Source organism: Poecile atricapillus, chromosome 16, assembly GCF_030490865.1.
Source record: "Poecile atricapillus isolate bPoeAtr1 chromosome 16, bPoeAtr1.hap1, whole genome shotgun sequence".
NCBI classification, from domain to species: Eukaryota; Metazoa; Chordata; class Aves; order Passeriformes; family Paridae; genus Poecile; species Poecile atricapillus.
In genome coordinates, this window is record NC_081264.1 from 7,039,019 (window position 1) to 7,057,599 (window position 18,581).

Below are 18,581 nucleotides of genomic sequence, written 5' to 3' on the forward strand. Positions count from 1 at the left end.
GTTTATACTGAATGATTTCATGCCCTGCAGCTACTGGATTTTAACTTAGATTTTATTAGGATCAATGACAAGTGATGCTGACAGACAAGGATTTGTAACTGGTAAAGGAAGAAATGCATTGATGTGGCATTAGGTGCCCATCAGATGGATTTACCAAACAATTTGAAGTCAAAAGCTTTACAAACCAGCTTAAGATGTGTCTGCACACTGCTGCAGTTTACTTTGTAGAGTAAATGGTACTGATTATCTCGCTGTTGTCATGTTCTTGAAGTTGCCTGTATATTAGCTCAAAGAAGAAAAAAAAACAAACCACAGTATTGTTAAAGAAAAAAATAAAACTGTAATGAATAATATATTCAGTACAAGAAAACTACCAAATGTCCAGGATTTAAAATACTTGTACAGCGTTAGTGTTGCTGTTCACTTTATTAAATACATTGCCTACAATTCAGAATCCACTATGTTCTAATCTGTTAGTTTGGCGGTGGTTGCATGGATAAAGGTTTATCTGGTATCAAAGAAGCCAGAATTGTTAGAAACCTTCCTAGTTGTTCTGAATGTCAGCTGTCCTTTTTGTGTCCATTCTGCATCCTGCTGCAGTAGCTCCTGAAGACACCTGAGCTTGCACAATCAAGTAGCCTTAGATATGTGTTTCCCTTTTCAAGATAAGGGAGCTGTTGTGGATTGGATTCCTGCATTGGCCCAACTGCTTCTGGCAGACACTGGGTATTGTCCTGTCATGTTCACCAGGTGCTTCTTCCACAAACAGAAACACCATGTCATTTACTTAAATGAAGGACAGTGAGACTTTTGAAGGTCTAAATCTGGTGAGGTACTAAGTTACAGAAGTCACTGAGAAGTCTTCTAGAAAGAGCATGCAGTGTGTGATAAAAGCAAGGCCTTTCCTTGAAGCTCATCAGCTATGTTTTAAATGACCCAGAGAAATAGTTGCTGCTTTATTAAAGAGTCTCACCCTGAGGCTGAGCATGCTCAGTCTACAAAGCTTCAGGTCTGCTGTCTAGGCAATAAAATAACTTAGTTGTAGGAATGAAAATTGTCTCCCCTCTGCCTGTCACAGCACTGCCAAATAATCAGGAGAACCTGAAGAATAATCTCTTAAAAATTTATTTTCCTTTTTCAAGTACTGCAATAGAATGTATTTTGTGTGTTTCTTCAGTGGTTGCTATGTACTAAACCAAATCTCATTGAAGGAGAAATGTCACTGCAATGTGAGAATGTTCCCCACTGCTGAAAGCTGGTAAATGATGCAGCATTATTTTTTCAGATGCTGTTGAGTTTTTGAGGGCTCTTGAATAACTGTGCATTTAAAATAAAAAAATCACAACAAAGACCAGCAAACCATACAATAGAATAAAATATTACTGAGTCTCTGGCATTGCTGAATATTGCATAATGCTCCATTCCATTGTCTTCCAGATTTCTTGGAAATATTTGTGCACTGTATTGGGATCAGCTGAGCCCCTTACCCACTCATGCAATGGGAGGATCTGATCCCATACTGTTTATTCAGGCAATATCCTTGCAGAAATCGATGAGATTTTCACACATGTAATGTCCAGGATGAATGTTCTACTGTTCATATTGTCATAGATTATATATTCCTTCTTAGGGGAGAGAACTGCAGCGGCACAGCTATTTTAGTGTTAGCTGTGACAATATCAAAGGTATGCTGGGGACAGGTAGTATTATCAATATAAATTTACCTTAAAGATAATAAATTCACTGCTGCTGATGCAGAAGCTTGTGATGTACATTTTATTAACTTTGTGGGGAAAGTGGGAATAGTTGCATGTGACTTGCTGTGATCAGAGCCTTTAAGTATTTTCCTGTGAAAGCAATTGCTGTCCAGAGGAATTACTAATGCTCATCAGCTGTCATCCAATCATTCTGCCTCCTACTAATGAGCAACACTTGAGTCTTGGGCAGCCTCATTTCCAATAGAGATACACAGATTTCTAGGGGAGGGAAAGATGTTCTGGATATTGTAAATGAAATGGTTCTGTTTCATGTATGACATTCAGTAATGTCTGCTTAGGCTGTATTTGTACAGATAGAAGTTAATAATTCCATGTTCTTGAAGAATGGATAACCCAGGGGCTGGAGGAGTTACACTATGTACAATTAATGTTTATGATCATACAAAGCATGTTGATTATAAAAATTATGTGCATAGGGATTCCTTTAAAAGTTTTGTGCAATAAACTATTTTTGCTAAAGGGCCCCATGTTGTTTCTCCTTCAAAAGTTACCATCTTCTCTTTGGTTTTGGGCAGTAATTTTTATGTTGAAATCCTGAATATGCTGTATAGCCACCTTTAAGGAAAAAAAAGTCTTAAAGATTACATTATTGTGTATTGATTTTTCATACATCTAAACTTCACTGTGTTTTTATTTCCGTCATATTTTTATTTTTCTCAGTTACCTGAATTCATCAGGGAAGAAACACAATTCCTTGGCCTGAATTTGTCAGCCTGAGTGTACAAAATGGAACAGTGCAGAAATGTCTCCATTCTAATTAAGCCACATGCAGTGACGAGAAGACAAATTCCTGTACCTTGCTTGCAAATGTGAGTTATTTTCTTCTTTAAGGACAGCAACTTAAACCAGCAAGTGCCTGCACTGCACCGAGTACAGGTGCCTGTACTGCTAAGGCAGGAATGTTGCACTTATTGGGACGGCTGGTTCAGGTTTGTGCAGGGAATTGTTTCCTTCTCGTGGACTAGAGGCCTCGTCCTTCTCCGCGGTTTTCCATCTCTCATGGCTTAACCGAGACGGCTGCAGCATTTTGAGGTTAATACCCGTGCGGAATCTTTCTAAAGAGGCCTCTGGAAGTGCCTGCGTGTTCCCGGTTCCCAGGGCAGGCAGCAAACCGCGTTCTGGCCGCGGGAGGACGGCCAGCCACGGTTCAAACCCTGCCCGCCTGTCCCGGCCTTGGGCAGCGCGGCCGCGGCTCCGCCGCGCTCCCCTCAGCCCGCCCCGGCCCTTCCCCGCTGCCCGGGAGCGGCGGCCGAGCTGAGCGGAGCGGTGCTCCTGGCGAGGCCCAGGGCGGCGGCGGAGCTCCGTCAGCTCCGGGCGGAGCCGCCGCCGCGCCTGTCGGGGGGCGGGCCCGGGGCGGGCGCGGGGCGGAGGAGGTGGAAGCCGCGAGGCCGCGGAGGTACCGTCCCTGAGGGCGTGCGGGCACAGCCGGCGTGCGGCGGGCGGGCCGCGGGCCGGGCATGGAGCGGTGGGTCGGGGCCGCCGGGGGCTGGGATTCGCTGTGGGGAGCCGGCTGGGCCCGATGGCCGTGCTGGGAGCTCCTGGCCGCCTGCGCCGTCATCGGCGCCGTGGGCTGGCTGCTGAGGCTGCGGGACAGGAGGCCGGGCGGTCGCCGGGCGGCGGCGGCCGCCATCTCCTCCCCGACCCCCATCGCGTCCCCGGCTTCCCGCTCCGCCCCGGCGCCGCTCGCCGCGGGGAGCCAGCGCTGCGGCGGGAGCCGCCCAGGTGAGAGACTCGGGGGAGGCCCGGGGGGTGGCGCTGCCCCTCGCCCCGCGGGAGGGCCGGGAGCGGGCACCGGGCCCGTCCCGGGGAGGCCGCGCGGCCCTTCCCGCCTCCTGCGCGGGCTCCGCCGGGCCCGGCCCCGCGCCCCGTTCTCGGCCCCGCGCCTCCTTCTCGGCCCCGTTCCCGTCCCGCTTTGTCACGGCCGGGCCCCGCCGTCTCCGGCTCGGCGGCAGAGTCGGCTCCGCCCGCCCCACCCCGGCCCTGCTCCCGCGGCCCTGCCGCTGCTCCCGCGTCCCCTCCCGCGCCCTGCCCGCCCGCTCTGGGGCTAGACACAGGTGTAGGTTTCTCCTCCCTGAGAAAGTGCCTCTTTTTCTTTCCCTTTCTTCCTTTCCCGTGGCTTATTTCAAGTTTGTTTAGCAGTTCCCTTTCAGCCACGTAGCTCATAACTGGTGGCTCATTTGCCCACAGGCGGTACAGACAAATCACCCCATCGCGAAGCCACGGTTGCTCTAACATATGCAAATCCTGTCAGCCGAATACAGCCAAAGACAGGATGTGGCTCTCCATTCCTGCCTCGGGAAAAAAACAAAACTAAAAAAAACAATCCAGACAAAAAGAGCAGTTTTCTTACATTACTCATTTATTGAAGAATATAATGAGAGTAGTAGAGTAAAATAATACTGCTATCCTTAGAAGTCAGTCGTTCATTCTGTCATGGGTTTTGTCTAAATTTTTTTATTGGAAACAGATTCTGCTGTTTCATACTGATCCAATGAAGCAAGGGAAAATACAATTCTTGCCCATTCTTCCAGGTTTTGATTGATTTGGAAGAACCCTTGAACATGTGGTTCTTGTGAGATCAGTTATTCATATTTACAAAAGTAACTTGTAAGGCCTTATGTGTGGAACTAGAGGAGGTAATAACCTCAGCCTTGGCTGTGCTCTGGATCACTTGTAGTTATATAATATATTTTACAGTTCAAATAATCTCATCTTGCACCTGCACGTAACAAATGGTTGAAGGATTGTCTCAAAACAAGCAGTTGCTGTTTCTCAGGTTTGCAAATCATACATTTTGTTTTGGGCAGATTAAAATAAGTAAAGAAATAAAAAACTAATAATGCGTTATCTAAGTTAGCTGAAATCTTATTGTCAGAACACAAACAGAATTCGTGAGAGTTCTGTGTTGTCATTCCAACAATATATCCCTATTTCCACACCAAACACACTGTACAAAACTCTTCATACTAACAGCAGATCTTAAACCTGATTCTTCACTGCTGGTCTGCTTTACCATCTCATTTTGGTTTAGTTGTGCCAGAGTTGTAATAGACACACAAAATAAGTACATTTTTTTTGTCTTTTATTTTTTTAAACAGACAAAATTTTGAGCACTAAGTTTTAGGTACCAGGTTCTGTCAAAACATAAGAAAGCAGAGAAATCACTCCCTCACAGCACTTTTTTGCTTATCCGCAAGGCAGGAAGGATTTTTGCATGTTCCTGTCTACTCTCTATACATGAATTATACATATGTACAGGTCTGCTCTTCTGCAGAATGATTGTGCTCGTTCTGAACCCTAAAAATAGGAGCATTTCTCAGTAAATTCTTTAAAGGCATTATGTTGACTGCTTAAAGTGTTTCCATTGAGCTGTTTTTGCAATGAACTTTTTCACCCCTGAGTTTTCATCTTTCTTGTTATTTTACAGTTATGCAGTCTCAAAAGGAAAATCCTTAGAATAGCAAGGTTGGATATTTTAATTGACCTTAAGAGCACATCCCTTGTGCTTAACCATCTATCAAGTTTTATTAAAATAAAAAAGGATTAAGAATTGAAAACAAGTGAGAGGATCTTTCACATCTCTTATTGTAGTCTTGTGGGCAAGTCAGATAATCGAAACAGTGAGGTTGCCTGGAGGCTCAGGAATCACAAGGGAGCTACAATACTTTGGGGAAGTGGCTCAGCAGCATCAGCTGTGGCTCTGCTGCTGTTTGATGGGTTTTTTCACTTGGAAATACTCTCATTTCCCATTGTTTCAGCGAGGTTCCAGTTAATACTTGTGTAATGTTCAGGGACTGAGGTTATGTTGTTCTCTAACCACAGACATTCAAAATAAGATATTAATAAAAAAAGAGACAGCTCTCAAAGGAAATGTCCCTCTAAGGAAACAACCCTCAAACTCACATGACTGTTGACTTTTAATATTTGAAGGACTATTCAAGTTTGGCATTGAGTACATTTTCATAGCATTTCCCAATTCTAGGAATGTATTTGTTCTGACTAAGATTGCAGTGAAACATATTGTGGTGCTGTATTGATTGCTCCTGAAAACTACAAAAACTGTGTGCATTTGGGTTTTTTAATATATGAAAAGCAGTCTCAAGTTTCATTAAGTGAGGATGAAACCTAAAATTGAAAATAAAGTACTAGAATGGCCATACACCCCTGTCTCTAGCAGTACAAGCCTCATGAAATGGCTCAGCAGTGCAGGAAGGGGCAGGGTAAGGTGGGAGTGAAGGCAAGCTGAGGGAGTAGCACAGCTGAATCATTTCTGTCTGGAGCTTGCCTTCCAGGGCAGTGTGTGTCAGGAGAGGCACAGCCTGTGTACAGGTACATGGTTGCAGTACCTGATGAAATAATCTGAAAGCTGATTCTTGAGCTGCCCAACTCTTGTATTTTTCAGTTGTGTTTTTCAGAGCAAGGCATGTGTGTTGGCATCAGCTTGGTTTTCGTATCTTCTCGCTGACCGGCGTGGAAGCTGTCAGTGTGGATTGCATGCAGGGATGTGAGCTGGGGGAATTGTGTCATAGCAGAGAGAAGGATGTTCCTTTGGAAATGGAGAAATTCTCCCAGCTTCTGTTTTTTGTTGAAGAGGGAGATCTGAAAAGATCAGTTGTTTGTGTCTTCTGGCTGTTTGCTCTCAAAACAGGCCTGGGAAACAACACGTTGTGTACATATTTCCAGCCTTGCATCACAGCCAGAGAAAGCCTGCCCTTAGACTTCTGTCAGCCAGAAAGTCCTAAGGAAATACTAGAAATAGTTCTGTGCCTTTAGCTGGAGGTGCAGCCCCTTTTCTTGGGGCTGACTGGTGCTCGTGTCCTTGTATTGCATTGCACACATAGATTGTGCCTTTCTTGTCAGGAATCAAATATTTCTCAGCCTGTCATAAATTTTAATGATTAAATGCTCTAGATTGAATTTTCACTTTAGAGGAAATTGAAAAAGAACTACCAAGAATAAAATATAAGCTGTAAATATTCTTTTAAGTAGTTGAGAGAGGAGGAAATAAACTTGGTATAGGTCTGGTTATTTAAAAACATTGACTTGAAAAACATTTTGTCTTCTCTGCACTGCAAGGGTCTCTTCAGAATCCCAAGAAACTGCTAAGAGGCACTTTTTTTCCTTGGCTTTAATACACCATTTAAGTAGCAAAAGAAAAGTTGTGGTTTTTATTTCTTTTCTGCCTTTCCTGTAGGTGAAATAACAATGGATACTATATTATCCCGATTAAAGAAGCTCAGCCATGATGAGCTTAGAGAAGAGGTTGTGAGAGCAGGACTGAAATGTGGGCCCATAACTGCAACTACGAGGTTTATTTTTGAAAAAAAATTGGCTCAGGCACTGCTGGAGCAGCAAGGAGCATTGGAGGAGGAAGGGTCTGCTCTGTCAGAGGAGGCTGCTGGAAATGTCCCTGTGAATCACAACGGCCATGGAAGCGCTTCTGAGGAGGTAGACTTTGGGTACTGTGTGGGTCTGAACCCTCCAGAAGAAGATGCTGTGACACACACGAACTGTTCAGCTCCAGCCTGTGGTGCTGATTCACAAATCACTGCTCAGACATCATCCAGAGATCCTCCAATATTCTATGGTGTTTGCCCAGTTTATGATGACATATTGGCAAGGAATGGTAAATACTCACTTCCCTTATTTCTAGTGATAGGCATTTTAGTCATGTCTGAGTAGAATTCTTTTATTTAGCAGGTGTTCTGAACACCACTGCATTAGTATTGTAAGCATTGCTTGAAGTATTTATTTGTTCCTGTAAATAGTATTTATTTGATCTTCTAAGGCAAAGAAACATAAGACATCCCAGGTGTTTGCCATTACAGTTTCAACACATGAGGGTCCTCTACCCTGTGTAACTCAGGTGAAGAAAATAATTGCTTATTGCTACTCTTGGACCCATCCTGTGCCTTTAATCTCTCTCAAGAATAAAAAGTAATCCTGTAAATAAGCAATCAAAAAACTGTTTTTACTGTCATCAATTGAAGCTTAAATGATCTCTTCTAAAAGTTTTCGTATCTTCCTTTCTGTTCCTGGCAGTAGAGTGGAGCACAGGATCATTTCCACTGAGACAGTACTAAAAATTCTTACAAAGAAAAAGTACATTAAGATATCCTTATTTGAACAATATCATTAAAAGGATAATAAGAAGGATTTGTTCATTATCTACAATGCTCTGTAGAGATCTTAAAAGTTGTGGATCAATTACAAAGTTGGTCTTTCTGAACAAGACAGCATCAAAAGTAATGCAGGGTGAATGAGCTCTGAGTTTGCTGTTCCATCTGGAAGTGAAATGCTTTGTTGAAGTGGTCCCTCCATTAAAATGGTGTTGATTGATGGGAATGGCTGAGCCCTGGACAGGGATCACCTGACATGACCTGGAGTGTGTGGGAGGCTCCCACTCAGTTTCCAAGAGACAACGTTTAAAAGGACCTTTGACCTTTATGCCATGTTTGGAAGAGAAACAATCTTGAGACCAAAGCTGCAATGACAGTCTAGGAATTCTGTAATCTGTGTCTAGGAATTGAAATCTGAGAGTATTGAAACAACGTAACTTTGGTGGTTCTTTGTTGCAGAGAGAATACATGTTTATGAAGATAGGAAGGAAGCTCTCCAGGCTGTTAAAATGATTAAGGGTTCCCGTTTTAAAGCTTTTACAAACAGAGAGGATGCTGAGAAATTTGCTAAAGGAATCTGTGATTATTTCCCATCTCCAGGCAAGTCCTCTTTATGTTTGTCTCCAGTGAAAATGGGATCATTTAATAGAGGTAAGTGGGGAACTTAATTTCTGTACAGTAAAAGCAATAGACAGTGTTGATTTTTTTTTTTTTTGTGAGAGAATAAGCAACAGCTGCCTTACCAAATACTAATAACAGAAAAAATTCAAAGGGTTAAGGACTGAATAAATTGAAGTTTAAAAAAACTTTCATTTTAAGTGTAGAAATGCTTAAAATGTGGAAAATGGTTTAAATGTGAAATACCATTGCTACTCTTGTAAATATGAAATGTAGGTAATGGTCTGCATGGATACCTTGCTTAGTATTCCATGGTCATATTTGTTAGGATTCAATTTTACTCATGGACTTCAGGATTTTCAGGTTTTGTAAGACGCTGATAAAATTTCACAGTATATTAAAACTGTACTCAATTCTTCAGTAAATTTGTAAGTTCAGAAATAAAATAGTAAGCACTGATCATATTTCACAGTGTTCCCAGTTGCTGGATTAAAGTGATTTATGAGTCACAGAACTGCAAAAGCAATTTTAATACCAGAAAATTGTTGTTTTTTGCTGAATTTTGCTTTTAAGTTCGGATGGGAGCAGTCTGGTAATTACAAAGTTTACCAGTCCCTGTTAAAGTCCGAAACAGTTTTACAAGATGATTAATCATTTTCCTCTCCCTCCCTATTACTAATTATTAGTGTATTTAAATGTCTTGTTACTGAGTTCAGTTTCCTTACTCCTGTATATGAAAGATGCCAAATTAATACATGGTTTACATTAAAAGCATAATTTTCATGGCCTGGGTGCAAATGGTGATCACTGGAAAGAATGCATCTAGAAAGGAGTGATCTGTGTTTTGATAGATGGCTTGTGCTCCCCTGAGAGCGACACTGTGAATAAGGAGAGAGCCAACAGCTACAAAAGCCCACGGACTCAAGATCTCACAGCTAAGCTTCGGAAAGCTGTCGAGAAAGGAGACACAGCAACGTTTTCAGACCTAATTTGGAGTAACCCTCGTTACCTGATCGGGTCAGGAGACAACCCAACGATCGTACAGGTAAAAAACTGACAACAAAACAGGAAAATCCAGGTTCTGATTTAGTGATGCAGCTTTTGGGGCCTGAAAGCAGAAGTGGAAGGAATGATGTTTCCTACTCCTCCTTCAAGACACCTTGTTCCACCCAGTGCAGGGTTTCTCTGTTCATTGACAGCAGCTGGGGCACTTCTCTGTAAGTCACCCTGAGAGCCCCCTGTGCTCCAGCAGAGCTTAAGGAACTGAGTGTGCTGTTCTTCAGGGGAGGAGTAGTTGTATTCAGTAGTGCAAGAATAGTCTTGTCTTCTTATTCTTTGGTCTCCTCCAAGTAATTGCAATCTTTTTTAAAGCAGACTAATTTTAAGGACCAGGGCAGGGCCCAGGCTGTAATTATGTGTTCCTACAGCATTGCTTACCTAAGCACCCCTATTAAATTCCAAAACAGCGTATAAGGTGTCAGTTAGCAAACACTGACAATCTTACGTCAACTTGTATCAGACCAGCTTTGTGAAGTTGCTGACATTTCTTACACAATAGAGCAAAGCAGGTGAATTTTTTATATCTATACTCATTTTCCTGCTCTTTTCTAAACTGAACTTCTTACCTCCATTTGTTGCGTAATATCTTAGTATACCTTTTTTGCCACATTCTTTCCTTAAATAAGGGTACTAACTGAGTGTAAGAATAATTTAATTAATTATAAGAATAATATGGGTGTAAAGATAAGTCTTCACAAAAATATCCATGTGAGATTCAGTGTAGGAACCCATGTATTTTCCTAGTTAAATCAGTTACATCTCTGGGTGTAAGAAAGCTGTTTAGATTGAGGTTCATTCTAATATTGGTCTATTTTTCCAGGAAGGGTGTAGGTACAATGTCATGCATGTTGCTGCCAAGGAGAATCAGGCTGCTATCTGCCAGTTATTACTGGACACTCTGGAAAATCCAGAATTTATGCGGTTGATGTACCCGGACGATAACGATGTCATGTTGAAGAAACGCATCCAATATATTGTTGATCTTTACTTGAACACTCCAGATAAAATGGTAAGATTTGGGGGCGTTACATTATTATTATTATTATTATCATTATTATCATTATTATTATTATTATCATTATTATCATTATTATCATCATCATTATTATTATTATTATTGAAAATAATACAACTGGAAGTGGTTAAGGATGTACAAGGGACATTGAAAGAGAACAGAAGGGGAGCTGTCCATGAGTTCTGTGGGTTTTGGTAGTCATTATTCTGCACTATGGTGGGAAAAGATTTGTTAAGAGCCCGGATAATTAGTCATGACCTGTATTTACTTTCCTCAGTCTCAAAATGAAATGTGTGGTATTGACTATCATCTTCCTAAGTGCACGTGAATTTTTCCTTTTCTCCCACTGCAGTGGTTTGATACTCCATTGCATTTTGCCTGCAAGTTTGGGAATTTGGACGTGGTTAATGTGCTTACCTCACACCCAGCCATTGTAAAAAATCCAAGAAACAAATATGATCAAACTCCAGCAGAAGTAAGTCTCTCCATGTCCACAGCAAGCCCAGAAATGTTATCCAAATCAGCATTTTTCATACTCAGACATTCCTGACTACCATAGATAGAAGGCTTGTAGTAAGGTGCTAGTGTCATAATTAAAGAGTAAATTCTGTATAACATTAAAAATGCTTTATGCGGATTGTGCCTATGGAAAGGTTTTAGAATTTATGGAGTTGGATGTATTTTAGTTTGTCTACTATGAATTTAAAAGTACTGGGTGAGATGGGTAGGGGCCAATAATGTGATTGCTCAGGAAGAACACACATTGCAGTTGATTTGAAAATGAGGTTCTTGTGCTGCACTAACAACCAAAATTATATTAACAGGTAGTGTGTGAAAGAAGCAAGAATAAATCTGCAGAACTGAAAGAAAAGATAAGAGAGTACTTGAAAGGTCTGTATGCAGAGTTTTGTATTATATCAGGCATTTTGGTATTTTGGCTCTTTGCTGTCTTCTGTAGCATTTCAATTCATAAATTATGTTACTGTGCAGTGCTCTGAAGAACAGAGGTAAACCTTAGAACTGAGCAGGGACAGAAAACTTTTTGTCTTTTAAGTGACAGTCAGAACTCTTAATGTATGGATCACAGGGTTGCCCTCATGACTCTGCAATGTAGGAAAGAATGTAAGGTTGGAGCAGAGTGTTCAATCTAAAAGAAACAAAACCCCTTTACAGGATGAGAAATGTATCTGTCATGCTAGGGAGTCCTGCAATTTTGTGATTTCTTTGACACAGAACTTTCTCTGTTTTGTCATGTGTATGTTTAGGCATTTGCAAAAGGAGTTTGTGAAATTTGTTAAAGACCCTGAGGGAAGGGCTCTGTGGATCACTGCAGGTGTTCTTGTGTATGAAAGAGGAGGGAACCTGCACTAAAATGTGATTTGTAACCACTGAAGCAGTGAGTTTGAATTACAAGTAGTTATACTAAGGAAGTAAAGTCACATGGTTCAATGTACAGGTGTCCAGGAAAAGCAGCAGGCTGATGCAACATAAACTGAGTGAGAAAGCTTTGTATGATTTATTTTAGGTCGCTATTATGTCCCACTCCTGAGGGCAGAAGACAATTCCTCAGCTCCGGTCATTGGGGCGCCGTGGTCGCCCGACCAGACAGACGATGGCCCCCAGAGAACTTGGCCTAAGTACCCTGGCAGCCCCAAAGACCCTGTGCTGTCCATCAGAGCTTTTGCAGGCCCCATGAGCCCCTCAAAGGTAAGGAGAGAACTTCCTGTGACTCCATGCCTGTGCTTCTCCTTTTTATGAATAAAGAGGATCCCCACAGGGTTCCTTGTGTGGTGTAGCTGGCTCCTGGTACAGATTGTGGCTCTTTCTTTCTTCCTCCGTGGAGAAGCACAGAAACTTGTGAATATTTTTTTTATTCCTGAAAACAGGAATGTGGTATAAATAAGAGGAGTAGAAGTTTAATCAAAAATTGTTTCTTTTTTCCTCTTGGAATCTATTCAAAGAGCACCTTTGGCAAACCTTTCATTTCTTACAGATAATTGCTGTACCTTTCTAACCTGAAGCAAAGCCTTTCAAGGCAGCTATGAATCAGTTTTGAAAACCTTAACTGTATCTTTATGTCATTTCTAGAAGTTGCCACTGGATGTTAGAAGCAGTTTGACCTCTGCTTGTTGAATTAACATTAATATATTTTTCCAAATGGAAAAACTAACAGCCAAGTAGTAGGTGTTGGGATGCTTTGGGAAATGTATTGACTGTATAGTGGAAAAGCAAAATCTTTAGTTTTCAGAAGGAATACTTAGATACCTGTTAAATATATTCCAAACTTACAGGTGTTTATTTGACTTGTATATTTAATGTGAACATGCTGTAAGTACGACAGCTTTAGAAACAGTGAATAAATAGAGTGAAGGACTTGGTGTCATCTGATGGTTGCATTAAGACTGAGTTCTATCAAAATGCTTAATGCTTTTTCTCCTAAATGTTCTTGATTGATTTTCTGTTTGACTGACAGAAATTTAAATATCATTTATACTCTGAAAAATATTTTCTAGGGTGTAAACAGTTCATAGTTTTGATTGCTGACAAGTGTTTTTAATGTCTGAATGTAATTCTTAGTCATCGTTGTGATCTTTGTCATATAAAGTCAAGAAGTGCGGGATTTTGCAAAAAATTTTCCTTGAGGCATTCCAATGTCAAAATAGACAGCAATAATTTATTCTAATAATTGTAACAAGTCTGTGCATATAAAAATATCCCCTCTGCATCCTAGAAAACAATGACCAGATAGCATTTGTAATTAAATAGAGTGATATGGCAAAATCACAAGACACTTGTTTCCTGCTGCACACATATTAAAACCAGGCAGATGTGGTGTCTGTGCAGTTGATTTTCAGATGGTTGTACATTATGGTCTTTCTCTTTCATGAGCAGTTAAGAGATCAAAATAACCACTAGTACTGAAAGGAGTAACTTTAGATCCAGTGTGAGATCTTTCATAGCTGGAGTTGAGCAGCACTTGTGGACAACAAAAGCTGAACATCTTCTAGACCTGTAGGTAGACATGTAGCCAGCACTGCACAGCCAGTTTATTCTCTGGGGTGGGTAGTTTTTGAATTTATTTCTGTTTTTTAAAGGCTGAAGAATTTCGCAGGCTGTGGAAGACTCCACCTCGAGAGAGAGCTGGCTTCTTTCACAATGTCAGGAAATCTGATCTGGAGAGAGGTGTTGAAAGAGTTGGAAGGTATTTAAAAGACTGTCAATATAAAAAATTAATAATACAGCATGTAAAAGCAAAAGACTCTGCTGAGAATACAGTTATTACTTACTGCATCTGGGGGCAAAAGCTACTGCAGAAATGTTTAATGAAGTATCTTGCAGTTGGATTTTTACTGTATTTTTATGTAAACAAGATAGTTAAAATGTGAGACCTGGCTTTCTTAGCTTTGGCGATAAAGATATTTTAGCTACTGTTGATGGTATATATGGAATGCTTTTCACAGACATGTACTTGCCTCATTTGTCAGATCCAAAATTATGCATAGCCTGTTTGTTCTGTGAAAGTGAGGGATTGTTAAAAGGGAGTAGAATTAACAGATACTAATACAAATGTGCTGCTTTATAAAAGCTGTGTGTGTGTGGTGTGTCCTTGCAGTTAAAATACCTTCTATCAGCAACGTATGGAAAACAATACTTGGTTAAAAGCTGACTGCATTTCATTCTTTAAAATAATCCCTCACTTCCTCCTCCCTCTCCCATTCCCGAATAGAAAAAGCTGGTGAATGCAGTATCAGTGGGATTCTTCTCTATCTGATGTCTAGATACAGTCAGCTTAAAAATAGCAATGTTTATGCTGCTAACTGTAAAAATAGTAGATGAAATGTGAAAAATGCTCTAGAACAAATGAGGTAATACTTTGATTGCTAAGGATGTGTCTGTGCTTTTGCAGACTGTTGATTGTTGTGGGATTGTGTTGCCTGATTGCACGTTTGTGCTCCTGTTCATAGATGTTAAAATGTGATCAGAAAAGTTATTGTCAAACTAATACTTATGTCTTCACAAATGATTCGTTTTATTTTATTTATTGCAGGGAGTTAGCTCATGAACTGGGGTTCCCGTGGGTTGAATACTGGGAATTTCTGGGCTGTTTTGTTGATCTGTCTTCCCAGGAGGGGCTGAGAAAATTAGAAGAGTACCTGAGTCGTCGTGAAATGAGCGAAAAGGCTCAGCTAGAAACAGGGGAAAATGAAACCTGCAATCGATATAAAACTCCACATCCCTCTGGTAAGAAAAGGGCAAGTGCTGCAAATAAAGGGCTGTACCTGGGGAGAAGAGGGACAGAAAAAGCTTGGTGCCCAGGTGAAGCAGCATTCACCTATTCTCGCTGCTGTTATTCATCTGTTATCCAGACAGTCTGATTACAGCATCAAAAAAGGAGCCAACAACACTGTGAATGTAGTACAATCTCTGTCTTTCATGTGAAGTACTTCATTTATAGAGTGTAGCCCCCAAATGAAATCCCTGCAAGAAAACCTCTATCTTCTGTGTGTTTTCACTCAGAGCATTTGGGCATTCATCTTAAAGTATGGAATTTTGTAATCCACAGATATGGAATAAATATCTTAAAAATGAAAGAATAGTTCTTTAGAACTGTGAGTGAGGAAAGACACAAGAAGCAAAATCCAGGAAAGCTTTTATATACCTTAGACCACTGCTTGCCCCATGTACATTTTGCATTTCTAGCTTTAGCCAGATTAGTTCATGCTGTTAAATAAAAGCAGAGGTCTTCAGGAAATAGAATAAGGCATAAAGGTTGTGTATTTGTTCCTAGCGTATGTACTTGGCATTCTGTTTAAAGTCTTCCTATGTGTTGCTCTTGTTAAAATCGTTTACAGGTAAAAGTAAAAAGTTCTGCAATTCCATTTCTGTTGGAGCTTTTTTGGATGAGGATGATGATGACATGAGCTTAGAAGAAATTAAAAACAGACAAAATGCAGCACGAAATATCAGCCCCTCTCTGGTGTCCAAGGAGCCCAGCATTGGTGCCATTGGAGATGCTGAGTGTGATATCCTGTCCATGGAGTGTGCAGGAAACATCATAGAGACCTCAGCTCACCCTCGGCACTATGAGAAGGGAGCTGCTGCCAGCAAAAATGGCTTTTGCAGTCCTGTGTCCAGTGAAAGGATCATCAGTGAGAGAAAGCAGCTGCATGATGGGTCAGAATGCCTCATGTCACCCGTTTCCAATTTGATGTCAGAATTTGAAAGCCTGTCATTCCGAGAACAAGAGGTTGCTGGAGTATCTCATAAAATCACTGAAAAAACTGGGAATGAGGGAATTTTGGACAAGACCTGCTCTGCAGTGTCACTGGCAAGTTCTTCTGAGCCAAATATTACAGGAAAACATGGAGAGACCAAGTTAAGGACAGACCACAGAATATCATTAGAAAAGGAGAGAGTGTCCAGAGAATCTGGAATTCAGCCTAATGAGGCACAACACCGTCAAGAACTTTCTTCCCAGAAGTTTATTTTGAAGACTTCACCCACAAATGACAATTTAAAGTTATTCCTTCTTGGGTAAGAATTGCCTTTTTTAAACTTTTACATGCACAGGCAATCTCTTTGCTTATATAAAACTAAGTGGGAATCAGGGTGTTTTATTGCCTGAACAAATACATGGTTCTCTTTTCATCTAGTACTTTTTCCGTTCTAGGGAGCAGCCCTCGAAGCTGGATGGTGATGTCTTAGCAGCTATAGAAGGAGCAGAGATTGATCCCCAGAAATTCCCAATGATTTACAAATGGAAACATGCAGTGCAATCCTGCTCCTTATCTGACAGGCAAAGGTATTGTTGCAAACTCAGTCATAGGAGTTGAAATACATTTTTATCAGGTCAGCTTGTATAGCAGAATTTCAGGCCTTGTTGGCCCCCAAATCCATATTTTAAATATTTAAAATATTTTCCGAAGTTAATCACCAAAGCCTTTTTGACTGGTGTCTATTGATAGGAAGTTTCCTGGTGCTGCAGTCATGTTCTTTCCATTGCACTGCTGTTCCAAGTAGCTTGAGCATGTCTTCACACACAAATCAGACATGACTGTTTTCCACTTGGTCAGTGTCTCACTTGGCTGTTTTGGTACTTGGATCCTTCACTGGACTCAGTGATGGTTGTGCTGTTGGTTTGTAATTCATCCCTGTTGTTGATGCAGTGCAGGAATATTGTGTTTGTTGCCTTGTGGTACTTAGGTTGTGCCGAGGGAAGTTAAGATTAATTTAGTATCTTTAGGCATCTTTTTATTAGTGTTTTTATTTTTACCCTTCATTACCACGGTCCAAAGGAATTGTTCATCTGAAAGATGGTGTGTGTATTCATGGCCATTTTGAAAGAAATGATGTCTTACTGATAGGGGTAACACATCTATATAGAATATTTTGTGCTCTTCCTGTTCCTTCTCTTCTTCCAGAGCTATCTCTTACCAGATAGGATTTTTCTCAGCTGGTGCATTGGTTCTGAGATCTAAAGTGATCCTGAGTTAAAATGCTGCTCCCATTATTGCAATTTCCTTTAAAAAGTGTGCAATGACTTCTGGTTTCTTTCAGTTGGCCAAGTCCAGCACTGAAAGCAAGATTCCGTTCCCAATCCATGGCTGCTGGCCTTCCAAACGCTTCAGTGTATCCTAGTTCGGGAAGAAACAGTCCCATACCAGGGAGTCCAGGAAAACACGGCAGCGCTGCCTCCTTCCCTCCGGAGCCTGGGAGCCCTGGGCGCTACAGCCCTGCCTCTGTCCTGCGCTATTTTGCAGAGCCTCCTGCCCACTAAAATAGAGCTCATCATCCCGGGACTTCAGTTCTGTTATCATTGTTAGAGTGGAGGCAAAACTACAATGTTACTAAGGTGACATGAGGTTTGTACTTGGCTATTTATTTTTCCTCATTTGAGGACAACTGTATGTTTAAAAAATGGAATATATGTCTTAATGCCATATACAAGGTAGATTATTACTGGTGATAAGCAAGAAGTTCGTGACAGTGCAGTTGTCCAGTAGCTGAATTTAACCCTTGTTGCCAGTACCACAGTGGGCTGAACTCTGTCCCTCAGCAGTGGTGGTATTTGCTATCACTACTTATCCTCATTGTAATGAACACACAGCCCTCAACTGCCTTTCTTGACTTTGGAAAGTCGAGGAAATGCATCATCAGCAAACAGAACGCAGGAGATTGATGGCAGGAAGTGAAACGTTCTCCTGCTTGCCAGGGGGAAAAGCCTAAAACATGCCTGGGAATGCAAGGACAATTTTGCAGTGTGGAGTAGGGATGTGAAACCCTGTGCAGAAGCAGAGGGTGTTTCCAGCAAGCTGGGCTGGGCAGTTGATACCCACACCCACCCTCACCTGTCCATGTGTGTGTGCACAGATTTACAGACACACATCTACTGAGTGCTTTAGAAACAGAGCACTGTAGAAACTACTGGGATCCCTCTAAGTGGTAGTGGGAAGATTTAAGGAAAACTTAAAAATTAGCTGGTTATTTTTTCCCCAGAGAAGCTGTTAACACTAGCAGGTTTGAATAGTTATTACACAAAAGCACATGAGCAATAATCTCAGCAAATTTACCAGCAAGATCTCTTACCTTAATAGTCTAGTTTGTAATATATTAGCATGGTAGCCAGTGGCCCAGGAGGTGGCTATTTCCCAGCTGTAAAGAGAGAGGACTAAGGACAAAATATTTTTATGAAATCTGAGCTTTTACTGTATCTCTAGTGTTGATGTGGTAATGAGTTTTTGTTACAGCAATCAGTAATTTTATTCTGCAGCCTTCTGTAAGAATGACTTGTTTTGACAGTGTGATGCTGAGAATGAGAAAGCTTTTCAAAACTCCAGAGATTTTCCATGTCAAGCGTAGTGCTTGTAATGTTGCATGAAAAGCTTCCAGAAACAGCTCTCTAGGTTAAAAAAAGGGAAAAAAAAAAAAGACCTATCTACTGTTAAAAGATAAATCTGATCAGAAAACGAAGCTCTGCAGGGCTGTGCTGGT

At 41.2% G+C, this 18,581-nt stretch overlaps 1 protein-coding gene across 2 annotated transcripts; it reads left to right on the plus strand.

Moving 5' to 3' along the window:
- The first annotated feature begins 3,137 nt into the window (after positions 1-3,137).
- ANKLE2 (ankyrin repeat and LEM domain containing 2) lies at positions 3,138-18,569 on the plus strand. 2 transcript variants are annotated; one of them, XM_058851281.1, is made up of 13 exons: positions 3,138-3,500; positions 6,973-7,404; positions 8,357-8,548; positions 9,367-9,560; positions 10,395-10,583; positions 10,942-11,064; positions 11,414-11,480; positions 12,115-12,296; positions 13,685-13,791; positions 14,638-14,831; positions 15,443-16,124; positions 16,261-16,392; positions 17,148-18,569. In XM_058851281.1, exons 1-13 carry the CDS (start codon positions 3,236-3,238, stop codon positions 17,365-17,367), a joined length of 2,979 nt encoding a protein of 992 aa, XP_058707264.1. In that variant the 5' UTR covers positions 3,138-3,235; the 3' UTR covers positions 17,368-18,569. The 2 variants fall into 2 exon arrangements, with proteins under 2 accessions (XP_058707264.1, XP_058707265.1); XM_058851282.1 differs by having other exon boundaries at positions 8,357-8,497.
- The last annotated feature ends 12 nt before the right edge of the window (positions 18,570-18,581 follow it).